The sequence below is a fragment of the Protopterus annectens genome, chromosome 4.part0, assembly GCF_019279795.1.
Source record: "Protopterus annectens isolate FY-2018-M chromosome 4.part0, PAN1.0, whole genome shotgun sequence".
Taxonomy (NCBI): domain Eukaryota; kingdom Metazoa; phylum Chordata; order Ceratodontiformes; family Protopteridae; genus Protopterus; species Protopterus annectens.
In genome coordinates, this window is record NC_056733.1 from 953072262 (window position 1) to 953090221 (window position 17960).

Consider the following 17960-nt stretch of genomic DNA (forward strand, 5'->3'; position numbering starts at 1 on the left):
CTGTGTTGAGGCAATAAAAGGAAGTCTGAGCCTTTTCTTGGATTCTGAATAATCTTGGCCTTCCCAGTGGAAATGCTCCCTCATGGTATGCAAGGTCTCCCCAAAGGAGTAGTCCTCAGGCGGAGAAGCTGATGGAATGGATTCCTCAGCATCAGAATCCTCATAAGGGGGTAAGGAGTACCCTACGGTCGGAGGCTGAATCAGAGGAAATGGACACCTGGTCTGAAGAATCATAGTCTGCCTCTTGTCTGGGCCTTTTATCTGGAGGGGGTTGGGACCCTCTGATCAGGGTGATAAGGTCTTCGGCCATTTTAAGCATTTATTTCTTAGGCATGGAAGCCTGCCCTGGAGATTGCTGTGTCTGTTTCTTTGCTTTAATGGGAGGCTTAGACTTAACATAGGATTTAATTGTTAACTGTGTAGGTCTGAAAACACCCTCAAGCTGTGGAAAGTTCAGCTACTTCGGTTCCCTCTGTAGGATTAAGCTCAGTAATTTGAATTGCAGGGGCGTCCAAAGGCCCAGCCAGCTCCACATGGGAGTCGTACGCAGTCTGGGGTTCTATTGAAGCAGTCGTCGGGGGCTGCGTAGGCGCCTCGCTGAAAACCGGAGAACCGGCGACCAGCCTAGAAGAGGCCTCATCAGTCTTGGGCCTCAGATGCCTGTCCTTGCGTTTTTTATGAATTCCGGTCGTCGGAAGTTCTGACGGCATAGTGTAATTAAATTTTCTGCCAAAATAATGTCAGGCAAAATCAAATAGACGTTTAATAGTGCGCTTGTTAAACCTAGCACAAAACAGACAACCAGTGACGACATGGTCAGGGCCTAGGCATGGGATACAGTAGGAGTGGAAATCCTTATGAGGTATTTGCTTCCTACAAGAAATACAATTATTAACTTTAACTGACATCGGTCTGAGGCAAGAAAAAAAACCCCCAATGGAGTACTTAGCTTTTTAGAAGACTACGGTTCTGGATTCGGTATGAAAATCTCAGGAGTCTGCTGAATGGGACTTGCAAACTGCTTCTACTTCGGGCACCGCACAGCAAGAAAGACTGAAGAAAATGGTGTCGACTGCATCTTATATCACCTGGCGCACTGACGTCAGGTAAGAAGCGACAGCAACCGACGCCGGACCAAGACTTTGGAACTCAGGCCGACTGGGGAACCGCCTGACGGCAGAATAACCCAAGTGTAATGACTGCAGCAGCATCACACGAACATCTGAGGGCTAGAGGGAGGTAGCAGGGCATTATGGGTAGGGGGAGGATCTTTGCTAGGAAAGCTGCCGGCTCGGATCCGAATCGGATCAGGTACCCATGGGTTGCTGATCAAATGAAGTTAACTACTTCAAATCTAATTTTTTATGACGTTTCTTCCAAGCCAGAAGAGCAGCCCCTTTTCCACCTCCACAACAAATACCAAACTAGTCAGAACCAACAGCTAGACTAGACAGGTTGCCCTCCTGGGTGACAGCCTGCTCAGAAGGTCCAAGATAATGTGATGCGACATGCTGGTGTGGTCTCTTTTCTTAAGCTGGACCAAAGCAACATCACATACATCACCCAGACTTTTTGTTTGGGACTACCTCCACTCAACCCAGGGACTCTGCAGGCATGCACACTTTCATGAGTGACAGCAGCATAACTCAAGTGCTTTAGACCACAAACACATAGAATGAACAGGCTCTATAGAGACAGAAGTGGGAGACTAAGGATTCCGCTCCTCTTTCCCCAAATGCTTAAAGCATTTATATTGGGGATACAGACCACATGCCAGCCCTTGGACTTCATGAGCCTTACAGTTCCCACAAAGAAATCAATGAAGAGGAGGGGCAAATGATGAAATTTTAGGTTCATAGGTTAGTACTAGGCTAACTGCCCTTGCGAGCCATTTTAAGCCTAGCCAATTATCCCTTGTGAGATTCAAACCCTGCACCTTGTGTTTGTAAGACAAACACCTTAACCATTAGGCCACCCTCCGAACCCCTCATTTAGGACATTGATCTACTTTAGTAGATCGCATTAACACAATCGAAATTGACATAAGTGAGATAAAAGTGAAATGTAGATAACAGTGCACGTTTTCAATGGTGAAACTTGCTACAGCCAGCAAAAGGCACCTGCACATGTCAGGCACAAGCTGGAGGTCCTGAATGGAGACTGCAATGCATAGACAAAAGTAGGTATTACATTAAAACGGTTAATGTAATAAAGTACCTTTTTCAAAGCTTGTTCTTGGAGATCGCAGTACAGTGACTATCAGGAAATTTAGCCTTTTCCCCACTTTTGTGTGATCTCGAAGTTGGTATATATAAAACTTGCAAGAGGGGCAGTCCCCTCACATGGGAAGTGGGTACAGGATGGCTTGCCTCCCTGCAAAAATGTTGAAAAATGTATGTTTGCTTCTTTAAAATGTACTAAATGTAGTACTTAACGTGTTTGCCTGTGATCTCCATTCAGATGTTCTGGCTGGTTCTTGCCCTGCATAGTTCTGTTTCACGGTTTGTAGTTTCAACCATTGTACATGTTCGCCATTTACCATATTTGGTTCTTATCTCGTTTATGTAAATTTCTATTGTGTTAATGCAATCTACTGAAGTAGATCCAATGAGATGTACACTATCAGCCTCAGACAGAATGTCTCCGCAAGTTTTCAGAAAATTAACTGGATCCCATTAGCCCCAGAGACAAGTTCATGATAACGCAGATGGGTGTGTGCGCCAATGGTCACAAAACAAGGACACATGGCTGTCTGAAGAGCACCTGCCACGTCTGGCTTTGGGACACAAGAATGTGCAGGGGCCTGGTGCAATCCTACACCCACAACTTGCATCTCCACTAAACAAACATTAGTTTTAAGTGCAGGCCACAAAATAAGCCCTAACCTGAATAAACCCACTGGACCCCCAACCTTCGACAAGGGTTACTGGACTTGCTGGGCTCAGTATAGGAGAGATACAAGGAGTACAATATTCTGATTAAACGTAACAGACAATGCCAAGATCACACCACTTGGGAGCATTCTCAGGTTGATCCTTCAGGTGGACAGTCGAAACTAAAGGTGAAGCTATAGGTGGAAGTTGGTGCACAACTAGTCCAAGCCCTCAGCCACTTACCTAAGCCAACAGCACACACAGGCTCAGCGTCTCACTATAAAGGGGGTACAACACCTGCAAAGACGAAAGGGCTCCAAAACGGACTTACCTCCATGAAGTTTAGACAAGGGCTTCCCTCAGTTTCCCTACAGTAACACTAGTACGACAAGAATCTCAAACTACATGCACAAGCCTTTCAAATTTCCACTTAAAGATCCTTCAACTACAAACACCCTTCTGGTACGCAGGTAGGTCTGGCGGCTCTCCATACAAAGTTAGGTGTGGCCAGCATGAACCACTGGCACTTAAGGCAAGGACTTTCATAAAGCTACTAAAATAATCAAAAAAATGCTTGATGCAATTCTGAGCACATTACCAAACAACCACAAGGGCATTCAGATTTTCTTTTAAGGCACTAAACTCAATTGCTTTTCACTGCAAAGTATTAAAACCAAGAAATGCATAAACTGGGAATAAATGCTGAGCCGAGGTGCTATGCATGTTCTTAGGTCAAACCACAGGATGTGAAATCAGGGATGCCACTCTCAAAAGCAGCATCTTCCAGGAAGATCTATTTTTTTGGTGGGGGAGTTAATCCAGTGAAAGACTCAACGGCTCATTAAGGTGGGCCACAATATTAAATCTGCATGGCTGTATCTGCTACTTTTAAGTAGACACTTTATGCACCCAATACTACTACTACATATACAGTCTGGTACTTATTTGTACGTGGGTAATGGCCAAGAAGAGTGCACAGTGCAACGGATCACTTACGCTGTTAAAATACAGCAGACAGCATTAGGAAGAAATGCACTCTCACCAGCAGTGCTTTTACTCTGTCCTCATGCACAACACGCCAACCACACACACATTTTAGGTCTTCAGTCTTAAAAAAAACTTGCCAGCTGTCTGGCCTGTACAGGAAATAAACTTGTTCTCAATGCACTACATACTGACAGATTACATATCTATCCACTATGGGCCTGACAACAGCTAACTGAAAACCAAAATAGCTTCAGAGTTGGAAAGGTCCATGTGAAGATCTCTGGCGAATAAGGATAATTACCTATGGCAACACCTACAGCAGCTGCAATGGGGGATTAAGGTGTGCAGCACAGAAAGTAACCATCCAGCATGCTCCTCAGGAACTCTACCCAGCATGCTCCTCAGGAACTCTACCCAGCATGCTCCTCAGGAACTCTACCCAGCATGCTCCTCAGGAACTCTACCCAGCATGCTCCTCAGGAACTCTACCCAGCATGCTCCTCAGGAACTCTACCCAGCATGCTCCTCAGGAACTCTACCCAGCATGCTCCTCAGGAACTCTACCCAGCATGCTCCTCAGGAACTCTACCCAGCATGCTCCTCAGGAACTCTACCCAGCATGCTCCTCAGGAACTCTACCCAGCATGCTCCTCAGGAACTCTACCCAGCATGCTCCTCAGGAACCCTACCCAGCATGCTCCTCAGGAACCCTACCCAGCATGCTCCTCAGGAACCCTACCCAATGTAAAACATGAGTCTTCACAATGGTGGTGGTGAAATACCTGGGGACATTAAGACACAACAGCCACCAAATTATGTTAAATAAAGGTTCAGTATATGCCTGTAACAATACATCGCACAGAAGCCACTACGCACAGTCCAGCTACTGAGACTGATCAAGCTATTAACTGCATGAGATCTGATGTAAAAATAAACCTGTGCAAACAAAGCTGGGAACAGAGTAAGCCTGACAGGTTAAATAGAAGCCCTTCATGAAAAAAAAGCTGAGTGACCCACACACGGCTCTCCGAGGCATCGGGGTCACACTTTGCTCATCTTCAGTCTTATAAATTCTTATATTCCTCACTGGCATAGATCAGAAGTGCTGAGAATTATAATTGTAAGAAACAAATCAGAAATTACAAGGACAGTTCTCACTACAGCCAAAAGGCACAACAGCCTGTACAAACTGCAAAAATGTACTGCAACTCTACTCAGAGTTCCAGGACTGGGAAAAGGCATAACACATGCAACAGCAAAAGGTAATCCATCTGCTGTCTGACCCCAGCAATCAGAGTAACATCATTTACCATCAATAGTACTATCTAGGACCAGAGGCTGCCTGCTGTCAGTTTAGTGGTGAGGCGGCTCTGGCCCCAGCAATCAGCAGAGTAAAGTACAGTTGTGTACACTTACCATAAATGTAGATTTTAGAGTGTATTCACTGTTAGAACATTACATTTCGGTCGCTGCAGGTAGCCCTCAGTCAGCCTGATTATCAAAGTCTTGGGTCCTGCATCGGTTGCTGTCTTTTCTTCCATGACGTCAGGTAGTCAGGGGTATAATGCATGCAGCCGATGCCATTACATCAGTTTTTCTTGACATACATGTCAGGTGCCCATAATGGGAAGCAATTGGATATCTAAGGTTACACCTCCAACAAAAAGCAAATACACCAGAAAGCTTAAATACAGTAAACAAGAGAGGTATAGCCAATAGAAGTTGGGGGCTGGAGGGAGGGTAACCAGGACTGCAACAGTGAATACACCAACATCTACATTTATGGTAAATTGACAAAACTGTACTATGTTCTTAGTGTTTCACTGTTGCAGTCATTATATTTGGGTAGATTCCCAAAGCTAAGGAAGGGAGAAGGCAACTAGAGAGCATTAGGACCAGCCATTAGGCCTTGCAAGACTGCAGTGGCAAAACCAGCTCTGGATTTAGAAAAAATAGGAAAGTGGTAATGCTTGATGAAGGTATGAACAGAACTCCAAGTAGCAGCTTATAGGATGTCCCTTGTAGGAACACCTCTGAGAAAGGCTGTAGAGGTAGATGCAGCCCTGGTAGAATGTGATCTTATCCCCCATGGGGTAGGTTTTCCATGGTGCTTATAGCAGAAATGAATTCAATGGCCTATCCACTTAGAAAAGATTTGCTTTGAAATGGCCTTCTCCTCTGCAGTAAAGGCAACCAGCCGCTGTTCAGTTTTCCTGAGAGGCTTAGTCCTGTCCAAATAAAATTTAAGTAGTATGTACACATCCAAAGAGTGCAGTATTTGTTTTCCTTTGTTCTGTGGATTAGAAAAGAAGGTTGGCAAATGAATGGACTGATTGACGGCCACACTGGATACCACCTTGGGCATAAAGAAAGGATTGGTCCTGACAGACACCCTGTCCGCTCGGATGATGAAGGGCTCCTCTGCCATGAGGGCCTGTAATTCAGACACTCTTCTTGCTGTAGTGATGGCTAGAAGGAAGGCTGTTTTCCAAGAAAGAAATTTCAACTCTGCAGTTGCAGCGGGCTCAAAAGGAGAAGCTTTTTCAATACAAAGTTAAGGTCACAGGCTGGGGTAGGGTCTCTCCTGGGTGATCTTAAATTTTTGGCCCCTCTGAGGGATTGTTTCAGCAGGGGGTGAGAGAAGAGGGGAGGCTCAGTATTATAATGTGCTGAAATGGCGGAGGCATTCATTTTACTAGAAGAGAAGAAAAGGCCCTTGTGAAGCATCTCAAGTATTGAAGAATATGCTGTAAGTTGGGCACAGAAGTGCCCATCCCCTGAGTTTGGCTGCAGGAACAGCATCTTTTCCACTTTTCAGCATAAGATGTTCTAGTACTAGGCCTCCTAGCCTCCAGAATGACATCCAGCACTTGCTTACTGAGGAATGGTATTGGAGAGCTCAGGTAATTTAATTTAACCAGGCTGCAAGGTTCAGGGTTTGAAGCAGGGGGTGCAGAATCTGGCCTTTCTGCTGGGACAGCAGGGAAGGGGGTCTGAGGCAGATGCCATGGTTCCAGCAGTGACATACTGCGCAGGAGGGGGGTACCAGTGTTGGCATGGCCAGTCTGATGCAATGAGTATTGCCCTTAGTTTGTCCTGTTTGATCTTTAGTAGAACTTTCGAGAGAAGAGGCAGAGGGGGAAAGGCATAAACTGAGAGGCTTTCCCAGGTGAAGGACAGGGCATCCACTTTCCAAGCTTGTCTGTGGGGAGTCCTTGTGCAGAATTTGTCCAATTGGTAGTTCTGAGGGGAGGCAAACAGGTCTATTTCTGGGCTCCCCCATTTGTTTCACAACATGCTGAATATCTTTGGTTTCAGTTTCCACTCGTGTGGGTCCATGAGATTTCTGCTTAGGTAGTCTGCCAGTGAATTTAGCTTGCCTGGCAGGAATTGAGCTTGTAGGTGCACTTGGTAGCTCAAGGCTGTGTTCCACAGGGCCATGGCTAGCCTGCAGAGAGAGTATGAGTGGGTTCCCCCCTGCTTATGTACCACAACAGTGGTGTTGTCTGTCTACCAATAATTGTCCTGGAAGAATGTGGTCCTTGAAGGCTATCAGAGAATTCTGTACACCCAACATTTCTTTCTGATTGAAATGCAGGTGCATTTGACTCTGGTTCTAACTGCCCTGTCAAGTGAGCCCCCCTATGCATAGTCTGATGCGCCTGTTAGGGTTTGGGCAGCAGGGGGTAGAGTGAATGGCAGTCCTCTGCCCAAAAAGGAACTCTGTCTTTATACAAGGAATGATGGGAATCATTGATTCCAGGTCTTGAAAATTATGACAACATAGGCTTTTTAGATACCATTGTAGTTTCCTCATATGCAGTCTTGCATATGGAATTATGCAGACGCAAGAGGCCATGAACCCTAGGGCTTGCAGCATTTTCCTTGCAGATAGCTGGGTCTTTGTGGACAGTAGTTTGAAGTAGGCTGTCAAACTTGTTTCTCTGGCGTGAGGAAGGCCATCTGGGAAGTTGTATTCAAATTTGCTTCCAGGAATACAATTTGTTGGCAGGGTACTAGGTGAGATTTCTTTTCATTTATGGTGTACCCCAGTGAGGTTAGCAGTTTCTTTACAAATACCAGATGTTTTAATACGTCCTGGCTTTCTGCCTGAATTAGGCAATTGTCCAGGTATGGGTATATTTGAATATTTCTTAGCCTGCAAAATGCAATGACTGGAGCTAGGCACTTTGTGAACACCCTGGGCGCAGTAGGTAAGCCAAAGGGCAGTGCAGAGAACTGATAATGCATGAAGCCTGCTTTGAAGCGTAGGTATCTTCTGCAATATTCCCTGATTGGGATGTCCAGGTAGGCTTCCTTTAAATCCAGTGCTGCCAACCAGGCGTTTTTGCCTAGCATGGGAAGCAGCTCATGAAGAGTTAGCATTTTGGATTTTGGGATCACCAAAAAGGTGTTTAGGATAGACAGGTCCAGGGTAGGACGCCATGAGTGGTCTTTCTGGGTACCAGGAAGAGTCTTAAGTAAAAATCTTGTCCCCTTTCTTCTACTGGGGCAGGCTGAATAGCCCTGATACTTAGGAGAGACAGAACCTGCTGTTGAGCCTCTGCCCTTGATTTGGGGGTAGGTCTGGCCAACCGTTTGGGGTTGGTAAAGTGTGGAAGTGGAATCTGTATCCTTGGGAAACTATATTTAAATCCCATTTGTTTTGGGTAATGAGCTCCCAGTATTTTGCATGCAGGGCAATCTTTCCCCCTAAAGGAGCAGTCAGTTGAGCAGGGCTTGGAAGGTTTAAGGTTAAGTCATTCTGACAGTTTACCATGGGGGGGTGCGTACTACTTTCAGCATCGGAAGTGGAAGCTCCCCACTACTTAGGCCTGTGAGTACCTTGAGACTGTAGCCTAGGTCTCTGCTGTTCCTGGGTTTGGACTGAAGTCCTGGAAGAGACAGGAAATGACCAATTCTTAGAAGGCCAATGCCTACTAAATCTAGGAGGCTGTACTTGCAGGAAATCAAACAGTTTGCATAGATTTAGCTTTTTCCTCCATGTTTTTGAGGACTTCTGCTTGGTTGCCAAACAGGCAGTCTTTGTTTGAGGGAGCATCCAGCAATTTAGCTTTAACATGATCTGGCAAAGTTTGCACCTTAAGCCAAGCATGCCTTCTAAGAACAGACCCAGTGACAGCAGCCCTACAAGGTGCCTCTAAGGAGTCAAAACCACATTGCAAAGTAGGTTTACCAACTCGTTCAGCAGAATGCATTAAATCCCATAATTCTTTATTTTCGGTACAGTCAAGAAGCAACATCAATTTCTGTTTAAGTAATCCAATAACATGTTGCTGAAACTGACATATAAAACTAGCAGTTTAAGGCCCCAATGGCCAAAGTAGCAGAAGTGTATACCTACTTACCCCATCTGTCCAGGGCCCTGAAATCTCTATCAGAGGGGTAGGGTTTTTGGCAGTAGTAGCCTTCATGCCTTTGGGTCCCTGTGAATGGTCTCTGGGCCCACAGGAGGATTCTTAAAAAGGAACTTGAGAGTCAGGTACTCTGATACCAGTCAGGTTTCTGGGAGCTGGAGTTTAAGTGTCTGGGGCCAGCTAGATTCCAAGAAGGCATCTACAATGTCCAGTACAGGAGGGATAGCTAAAGAACTGTGTTGAGGTAAGAGTAAGAACTCCCTAAGCCTCCTTTTGGATTCAGAGCAATCCTGGCTTTCCCAGCGGAAATGCTCCCCAAGAGTGGGCAAGGTTTCACCAAAAGAGAAATCTTCTGGAGGGGAAGCAGAGGGAATGGAGTTCTCTGCATCAGAATCCTTATTAGGTAGACAAGGGCAAATCCTGGTCATCAGAAGAAAAGCTGAAATGCGAATGACCAAAACCAATCCAACGTCAGTAGATATTCAATGAGAAATTCCCAATAAAATGCTGCTAAAATACAACTTTGAATTTGTTCAGAAAAAATGCAAAATGCACTGACGAAATAAAATCCAAACAACTTTATTCCACGAATAGAATCACCACAAGCGCTTTCACCCGGTATTACCGGGCTTTTTCAAGTGTAAAGATTTCAACTAACATTGAAGCTTTTAAACTGGTTATTCAGTTGTTTCATTGGTTAACCAATTAAGTAATTAATTGAATTGTTTAACAAATCCATTAAAGAAACAGATGTTGATGTGTAGACTACTTCAAGCAATACAGCTATTTGAAAACAAAACAATGCTTACTGTGTCACTATTTGCGACATATTACTTTACACTGTATGTTCTGAAAGTAACCAATTTTTCTTGCACTCTTGTAGACTCATATGCTTAGGGTGTTAAAAAATGCGCTGAACAACTAATTGTTTTTTAAAAACATTACTAGACTAAAAATATCATGTGTTAACTTACTGCGTATATCATAAAGTGTAACAGTTGATGCTCTTCCTTTGTGGATCGTAAATAAAGAAAGGCTGTTCATTTGCACAAAACAATCAAATAACCATGGCCCTATAGATTAGCCATTGGAAACACAAAACCTTGTCAACTAATAATAAATCTAATTTTAGGAAAAATGAAGTGGGGTAAAAATTCTAACTAAAAAATGTGAATTTCTACCCTAATGTTTAGTAAAGTAGTCAAATTGAATGTACTTAATTATAATCTGTTACTTTTGGTTTTAAGGATACTAATCAAACTTAAACCTTCATTCAAACCAGGGTATTTTGTTGCATTCAATTTCAACTGCCAAGTTGAGTACAAGAAACAACTGATTTTCAAGTACATAATAACTTTGTTTACACATACTCAAGATTCATTGTTCATCGAAAATACATTTAAGCATTTTTGGCCCTTGGTGGCTTCACATGACGAATTCAACAACACTTTCTCTAATGACATCTCTTTTATTAGGAAAAAGGATATGAATTTAAAAGGTATGTTCGAACATAACATGGGAAGTGGAGTGACAACAGGACACTTTGGCAGTCAAAAAGAAAGGGACTTTCCTTTGTGGCAGATGCAACCAATGTCCATTTATTTTGGAAACTGACAGTATACACATCCCCTCATGTAAGGTTAACATAACAGCAAAGAATCACTTTACATGTTATTCTTCAGGAGTAGTATACATTGGCCTTTGTCAGAGTTGCCCATCATTCTACGTTGGCAAAACAGAAAGAACTGAAACGTAGAATATATGAGCACATGTATGAGGTTAAATGTAAGAAAGACACTAATGCCTTTTACAAACATTCTTTAGCTTGTCCTAACATGTCCATTCGCTTTTTTGTGCTCGACAAGGTAAATCAAGATCCGAGAGGGGGAGATTGGGAAACTGCATTATGTACCAAGGAACTTACTTGGCAATTGAAATTGAACGCAACAAAATACCCTGGTTTGAATGAAGGTTTAAGTTTGATTAGTATCCTTAAAACCAAAAGTAACAAGATTATAATTAAGTACATTCAATTTGACTACTTTACTAAACATTAGGGTAGAAATTCACATTTTTTAGTTAGAATTTTTACCCCACTTCATTTTTCCTAAAATTAGATTTATTATTAGTTGACAAGGTTTTGTGTTTCCAATGGCTAATCTATAGGGCCATGGTTATTTGATTGTTTTGTGCAAATGAACAGCCTTTATTTACGATCCACAAAGGAAGAGCATCAACTGTTACATTTTATGATATACGCAGTAAGTTAACACATATTTTTAGTCTAGTAATGTTTTTAAAAAACAACAATTAGTTGTTCAGCGCATTTTTTAACACCCTAAGCATATGAGTCTACAAGAGTGCAAGAAAAATTGGTTACTTTCAGAACATACAGTGTAAAGTAATATGTCGCAAATAGTGACACAGTAAGCATTGTTTTGTTTTCAAATAGCTGTATTGCTTGAAGTAGTCTACACATCAACATCTGTTTCTTTAATGGATTTGTTAAACAATTCAATTAATTACTTAATTGGTTAACCAATGAAACAACTGAATAACCAGTTTAAAAGCTTCAATGTTAGTTGAAATCTTTACACTTGAAAAAGCCCGGTAATACCGGGCGAAAGCACTTGTGGTGATTCTATTCATGGAATAAAGTTGTTTGGATTTTATTTCGTCAGTGCATTTTGCATTTTTTCTGAACAAATTCAAAGTTGTATTTTAGCAGCATTTTATTGGGAATTTCTCATTGAATATCTACTGACGTTGGACTGGTTTTGGTCATTCGCATTTCAGCTTTTTTTCGTACTTGAGGTTCTAACTGCTTATTCATCAGAAGAAACAAATTTCAGAATCCTGATCAGAAGAATCAGAAGGAAAATCAGTTCTAGGTCTCCTAAGGAGAAGGCTGGCTTCCCCTGATTAGAGTAATAAGGTCTTCAGCCATTCTTATTGGTTTTTTTTTAGGCATATAAGCCTGACCACGTGGTTTGGATATCTGTTTTCTAGGCGTGGATCGAGTTTTAGGCGTTGAAGATGGCGTCGGTTTGATATGCAAGTCAGTAGGCCTGAATACACCCTCAGAAGCCGGTGCCTGCACAACGGCTCCGGACCCATCCAAGCTAGAGACATCCGCACATTCCATAGACAAAGCATCTCGCGGCAAACCGGACTCCTAAGGGGCCTCAGTAGAGGCCTGCAAATCTAAAGTAGCAGGTATCAGGGTTGCGAAAGCAACTCCGAGTACCTGCGAACTGGCAACTAGCTTAACGGAAGCATAATCGGCGGTTTTGGACTTAAGTATTCTGTCTCTGTCTTTATCTTTACATTTTTTCAGATTGTCGGTAGTCGGATGGCTTACCGAAGCCATTTCTGGATAATTAAACAGAGCACTGAAATAGTTTGATGTGAAAATGAACTGACGACGAATAGTACGAAGATTGAATAAGGCACAAAACAGACAGCGAGGGAAGTCATTTTCTGGGCCTAAGCAATGAATGCAGTACGAATGAAAATCTTTGAGCTATTTGCTTTCCACAAGTAATATAATTGTTAACTTTTACTGACACCGGTTTAGAGCAAGAAAAAGGATCCCCAACGGGGTACTTAGATTTTTTTTTGAAGACTTCAGTTCCGAAACTCAAACAAAAATTTCACGAGTCTGCCAACTGGCACTTGAACTGCTTCTGCTTCGGGCACCGGACGCAAGAAAGACTGATGTAATGGCATTGGCTGCATGCTTTACACCCCTGACTACCTGATGTCATGGAAGAGACTGCAACCGACGCAAGACCCAAGACTTTGATAATCAGGCCAGCTGAGGGATACCTGCAAGCAGATAACCCAAATGTAATGACTGCAACAGTGAAACACAGATCATCCTTTATGATCAAAAGTACTATCTGGGATCAGAGGCTGCCTGCGGTCAGTTTAGTGGTGTGGTGGCCAAGTAGGATCTAAAGTGGAAGTGCACTGTCTGCTTTGGTAAAAGAAACCTGCGATGGAAAACAAGCAGCAACTGCAAAGGACACCTGTCTATGGGGTCATATTAAAGATGTGTATCAGACCTTAAATACTTTCACAAACACCAAGTTACACATTAACAGTTTAATTCATACACTTGTCCTATACAGTCAGCCACATTACTTTTCTAGCAAAATGTGTACTAAAAAAGAAAAATCCAATTAGTAACGAGTAATACTTTAAGCCTTACCATGCAAGCTTCCATTAAAGCTGTGTGCATTTCGTCAGTTTTGTGCTCTTGGTCTGCCCCAGCTTCAAGTAAGAAACGCACCATATCTAAATGCCCTGCAAGTTAAAAGAACCAAGAAATTGAAGTTAACAGATTACAGGACTATAAACCCCAAATTACTTCTTTAAGAATCAGGCAATTAAGGGAAATGGCAACTACCCCAACTTGAACTGCACATGCCATTCATTTAAATTCGGCCCAAGATAAGTTTTAAATTACTTGCTTAAAACCTCTCATCATCATGCCCAACAAATCTGTTGAAACAATTACACAAAGTAAACGGGTTTACTTAAAATTTGAAATAGATCCAAGTAACAGCAATAAAAGCTGTGAAAAAAATAGCTCAGATGAAAGAACTTATAAAGATGGATACAATGAAAATGAGCGAACACGTGATGGCAGGAAGGAATGCACAAAACTGTAGTACTGTACCAACACCTATTCAAATCATAGCTAGTTACAGACCCCCCAACCATGACTCAGGAGGCCCACACCAGCTATCTGGACTTATTTGAATCCATCAAGATTCGACCTTCTATCCTGATCCTGGGTGACTGACTACCCAACCAATGCATTTGATCAGCTGGTAGACATCCCCACAAGAGGTGAAAATATCCTGGACCTGGTACTAACCAACATAAATAGCCACTGTAGCACCCCTACAGTGTCATCCTCTTTGCTAAGATCAGACCATAAAGCAATCACTTTCAAAGTCCCCCCCCACCCAGTCGAACAAAAAAAAAAACTTTTCCAAAGCTGACTACAACCTCCTGAGAGCAGGTATAAGCAGCTTCACAGCCACCATCCCTTCAGCTGGAACATGCCCTAATGTCTAAGTCTACACCAAAAAACTATATGAGCACCTATACAGCTTGCATGGATTCAGCAATACCTGACAGGACCAAATCATCTTCCTCAAGTAGTAGTAAGCCTGTCTGGTGGCCAGCAATAAACAAACTATAATAAAAGGAAAAAAACTGCTGTCCAGGACTAAGGAGCAGGTGCCAAGATGGAAGCAATTTCTCCTTCGTCTGAACAACCAAATAAGGTCATTGGTGAAATCCTCCAAGGCTAACTGAGACCAAATTGGCCAGACCCACTAAGGACAATCACAAAGCCTTCTTCGCATATGTCCACAATTTCAAAGGTAACTCCCAAATCTGCTCTGAATTGGATGTCAAGAATACCACATGGTGAAATGAGATATCGAACAACCATGCTGTAAAAACATTTATTAAAATATGTAACGCAAGGGATTTTGGATTAAGACCCTTGTTCAGACAATTCACAATGTTAAAACAGATGTTGTTCAACAGCACATTTAGATGAAGGAGCAAATGAATTATGTATGCTTTGTAGATGACGTTTTTGTTATGGCAGGGCTCATGTAAGGATTTAGGATTTTATAACTTACTTGGAAACCACAACTGATGTTTTGTGATTCAAAGTGACATTCTGATAGACGCACAGATTTAGATGTTTGTTCGTGAAAGAAGCCGGTAAGATTGAAACGATGCTTTATAGGAAGAAATGTTGGCAGAACACATTAGGATGCATAATGTCGTAAGGTAGACATCAGTTTGATAATATAATTAAGGGACAGTTCTATAGAACATAAAGACTAGGCATCAATGAAGGGTGCTTTAGACAGGAAACCTCTCAATTAAGGAGTAATCTTTGTGAGAGGCTACAAAGCTAAAAGTAAATCAGGGAATTCAAGAATGCATTAGAGAGATCCAATACAGCAATGGGGTCTATATTGAATCAGTGAATGCTGATTCATCGATCCTATGTAAGTGAAAGCTTACAATCCTGAATACTCGGAACAGTGACTTTTTCCCGGGGGGATTGCTGGGCTGGTTTCGGAAGTTTGCCATTCCCTCCACCGTGGTGTGATCTCTGAGTTGGTGTATGTAAGTAGGGGGGGTGGGGGGCAAGGCCCCCCACATTACATTTTTTTTTTTAAGATTTTTGTGTGTGTGTGTGTGTGTGTGTGTGTGTGTGTGTGTGTGTGTGTGTGTGTGTGTGTAAGTAATAGCAATTTTTTTCCCCTCGGAAAAAAATTGCTGTTTCGAATGTTTGGGATTTTAAGCTTTCACTTAAATAGGGTAGAAGAATCTGCGTTCGTTTTTTTTTAAGCATTCGCTGATTCAATATAGACCCCAGCAATGCCATGATTCTCTATGAACATCAGTCAAAGTAATTATATACAGCATATAAGGCCAACAGGACAACCCTTAAGGGTAAGTTTGAAATACAGTAATACCACAGGGGGCATTTGTAATATCAGAAAGAACTGGGCCATTTTACAAACAGATGATAGTATGAAAGGCTTAATTACGGAAAAAGCATTTTGTTTTAAGCACAAGAACTTAAAGGATGTGCTATGTAATGAGAAGCACAAGACTAACACTGTTTACTCAAAACATCAGGGCACCTTCCCATGCAAGCATTGTAAGGCCTGTCAGCATGTTAGAAAGAACAATCGCTTTTATCCATCCAGTCACCAAGAAAGTGCCCCTGACATCATAGGCAGACTGCCATACTGCCGATATCATTCACTTGGCTCTATGTAAGGATTGCTATTCATTCTATATGGGTAAAACTAGCTGTAAGCTAAACAATAGAATAGTACAACATTCATCAGCAATACGCACAGCCAACATTCACAAGGCTTTATATCAGCACATCAGTAATAATAATGGACACTTGATTTTATGGTGTTACAGAATGTCTAGGAGAGGTAATATAAAAAAATGTAACAGAATACTATGAAATTAAGTGCACTGCAGAAATGAGAGCAGATACAGAACCAGGTATGAATGGGGTAATTCCCATAAAACCCACCCTCAAGAAGAGGCAGGTTCAATGATTGGTTAACTGGGTATTTTAATTATCTGTTTTAACATATTGTGAACTGTCTGAAGAAGGGTTTTAAACTGAAAGCGCTTGCGTTACATGTTTTACTAAAGTGTTTTTACAGCATGGTGTTTCAAAATCTCCTTATTTCAACTTGGTTTTGCTTCCTTCTTGGAATTCGAACCTACAGTGCAGCAAAGTTCTATTTTGCTTTGGAAGACTACCATATACACAAACGCCACAGATCTAGCCAACCTGCTGGCAGACAAGTCCAGTGAAAACTTCACCCTCCTGTTCCCCCAATCAGTAAACTAGAACATCCCTAGCACCTGCCCCCTTCCCCTCATCACAAGGCAGCAGGTCTTAAATGCCCTCACAAAGGCAAAAACTACAGCCTCCATGGGACCTCACATCATCTATGGTTGTGTCCTACATGAACTCAGGCAAGAGCTTTCAGTACCGCTAGGAATCCTATTCAGCCAAAGCCTGCGCACCGGCTTCATCCCAGCAGAAGGGAGGACAGCCACATTTATCCTTCTGCACAAAGGTGGAGCATCCACCGACCCATGGAATTATAGGCCCATCAGCCTAACTAGCCTGATCTGCATTACCATGGACCTTATAAACAAGGACATCGGCAGCCTCCAAATGCTTGATCCCACACAAAGGACATCATGCCTTTTAAACTTTTGTCACCTTCTTCGAAACCGTCAACACCATGGATGACGGCAAGACCGTGTACACATTGCCTAACTTGACCTAGCCAAAGCCTTCAACACTATTCCTCACTCTGGCATAATAGATAAACTCACCCAGCTAGGCATCAACCCATATGTCACCAGATGGGTAGCTAACTGGCTCAATGATGGAACCCACTAAGTCAAAACAGGGGAAGCCACCTCTAGTAGTAGACCTGTAACAAGCTGCATACCCCAAGGATCGGTCTTGGGGCTTCTACTGTTTGGGATATACTTTTCTGATGTGAAAGCCAAAACCAGCGGTTTGTGCCTGACCAAGTTTGTAGATTACTGCAAGCTGGGCACTGTCAAATTCTCCTAGTGATATGAACATACTCCAAGAGGGCCTTAACCAAACTAATGACCGGTGCCAGAAGCATTGCTCAAACTGAATGCCAAGAAATTCATCATTATCCCCCTTGGGGGAAAATGAAGTCCCCACTAATTATCAAATAAAGTACAGTTTTGTACCTACCATAAATGTAGATGTCCGATAGGAATGCATCTGCAGTCCTTACAAATGAGTTGTCCTGTCGTCAGGCAGCCCTTCGGTCGGCCGGATTCCAAAGACTGGGTCTGGCCTCGGCTGGTGTCGCACTTCACCCGACGTCATAGCTGCAGTTATTCGGGTATAAAGGCATCAGCCGACGCCATTTTCCTTAGTGTTTCTTGCCCCAGGTGCCCTCTAGGAAGGCTAAATTTGGATAAATGCAAATGATTCCAAATAGTAGAGAGCAAACAAAAAATAAGCATGTATGTACATATATACAAACAAATACACCATAATAGATTCCCCCAGCAAGCTATAAGATGGGCAAATACCCTAGGAGTACCACAGAGGGGAAGGAGGGTGGGTAATCCTGACTGCAGATGC

At 42.7% G+C, this 17960-nt stretch overlaps 1 protein-coding gene across 1 annotated transcript in view; it reads right to left on the reverse strand.

The window, feature by feature from the left end:
* The window catches only part of LOC122799695 (ankyrin repeat and KH domain-containing protein 1-like), a gene marked incomplete in the record, with an annotated part of 3928199 nt that overhangs the window by 3164101 nt on the left and 746138 nt on the right, over nucleotides 1-17960 (reverse strand). The window contains 1 exon segment of the mRNA XM_044068930.1: nucleotides 13452-13546. Within this exon segment, the coding sequence (XP_043924865.1) occupies nucleotides 13452-13546 (95 nt within the window).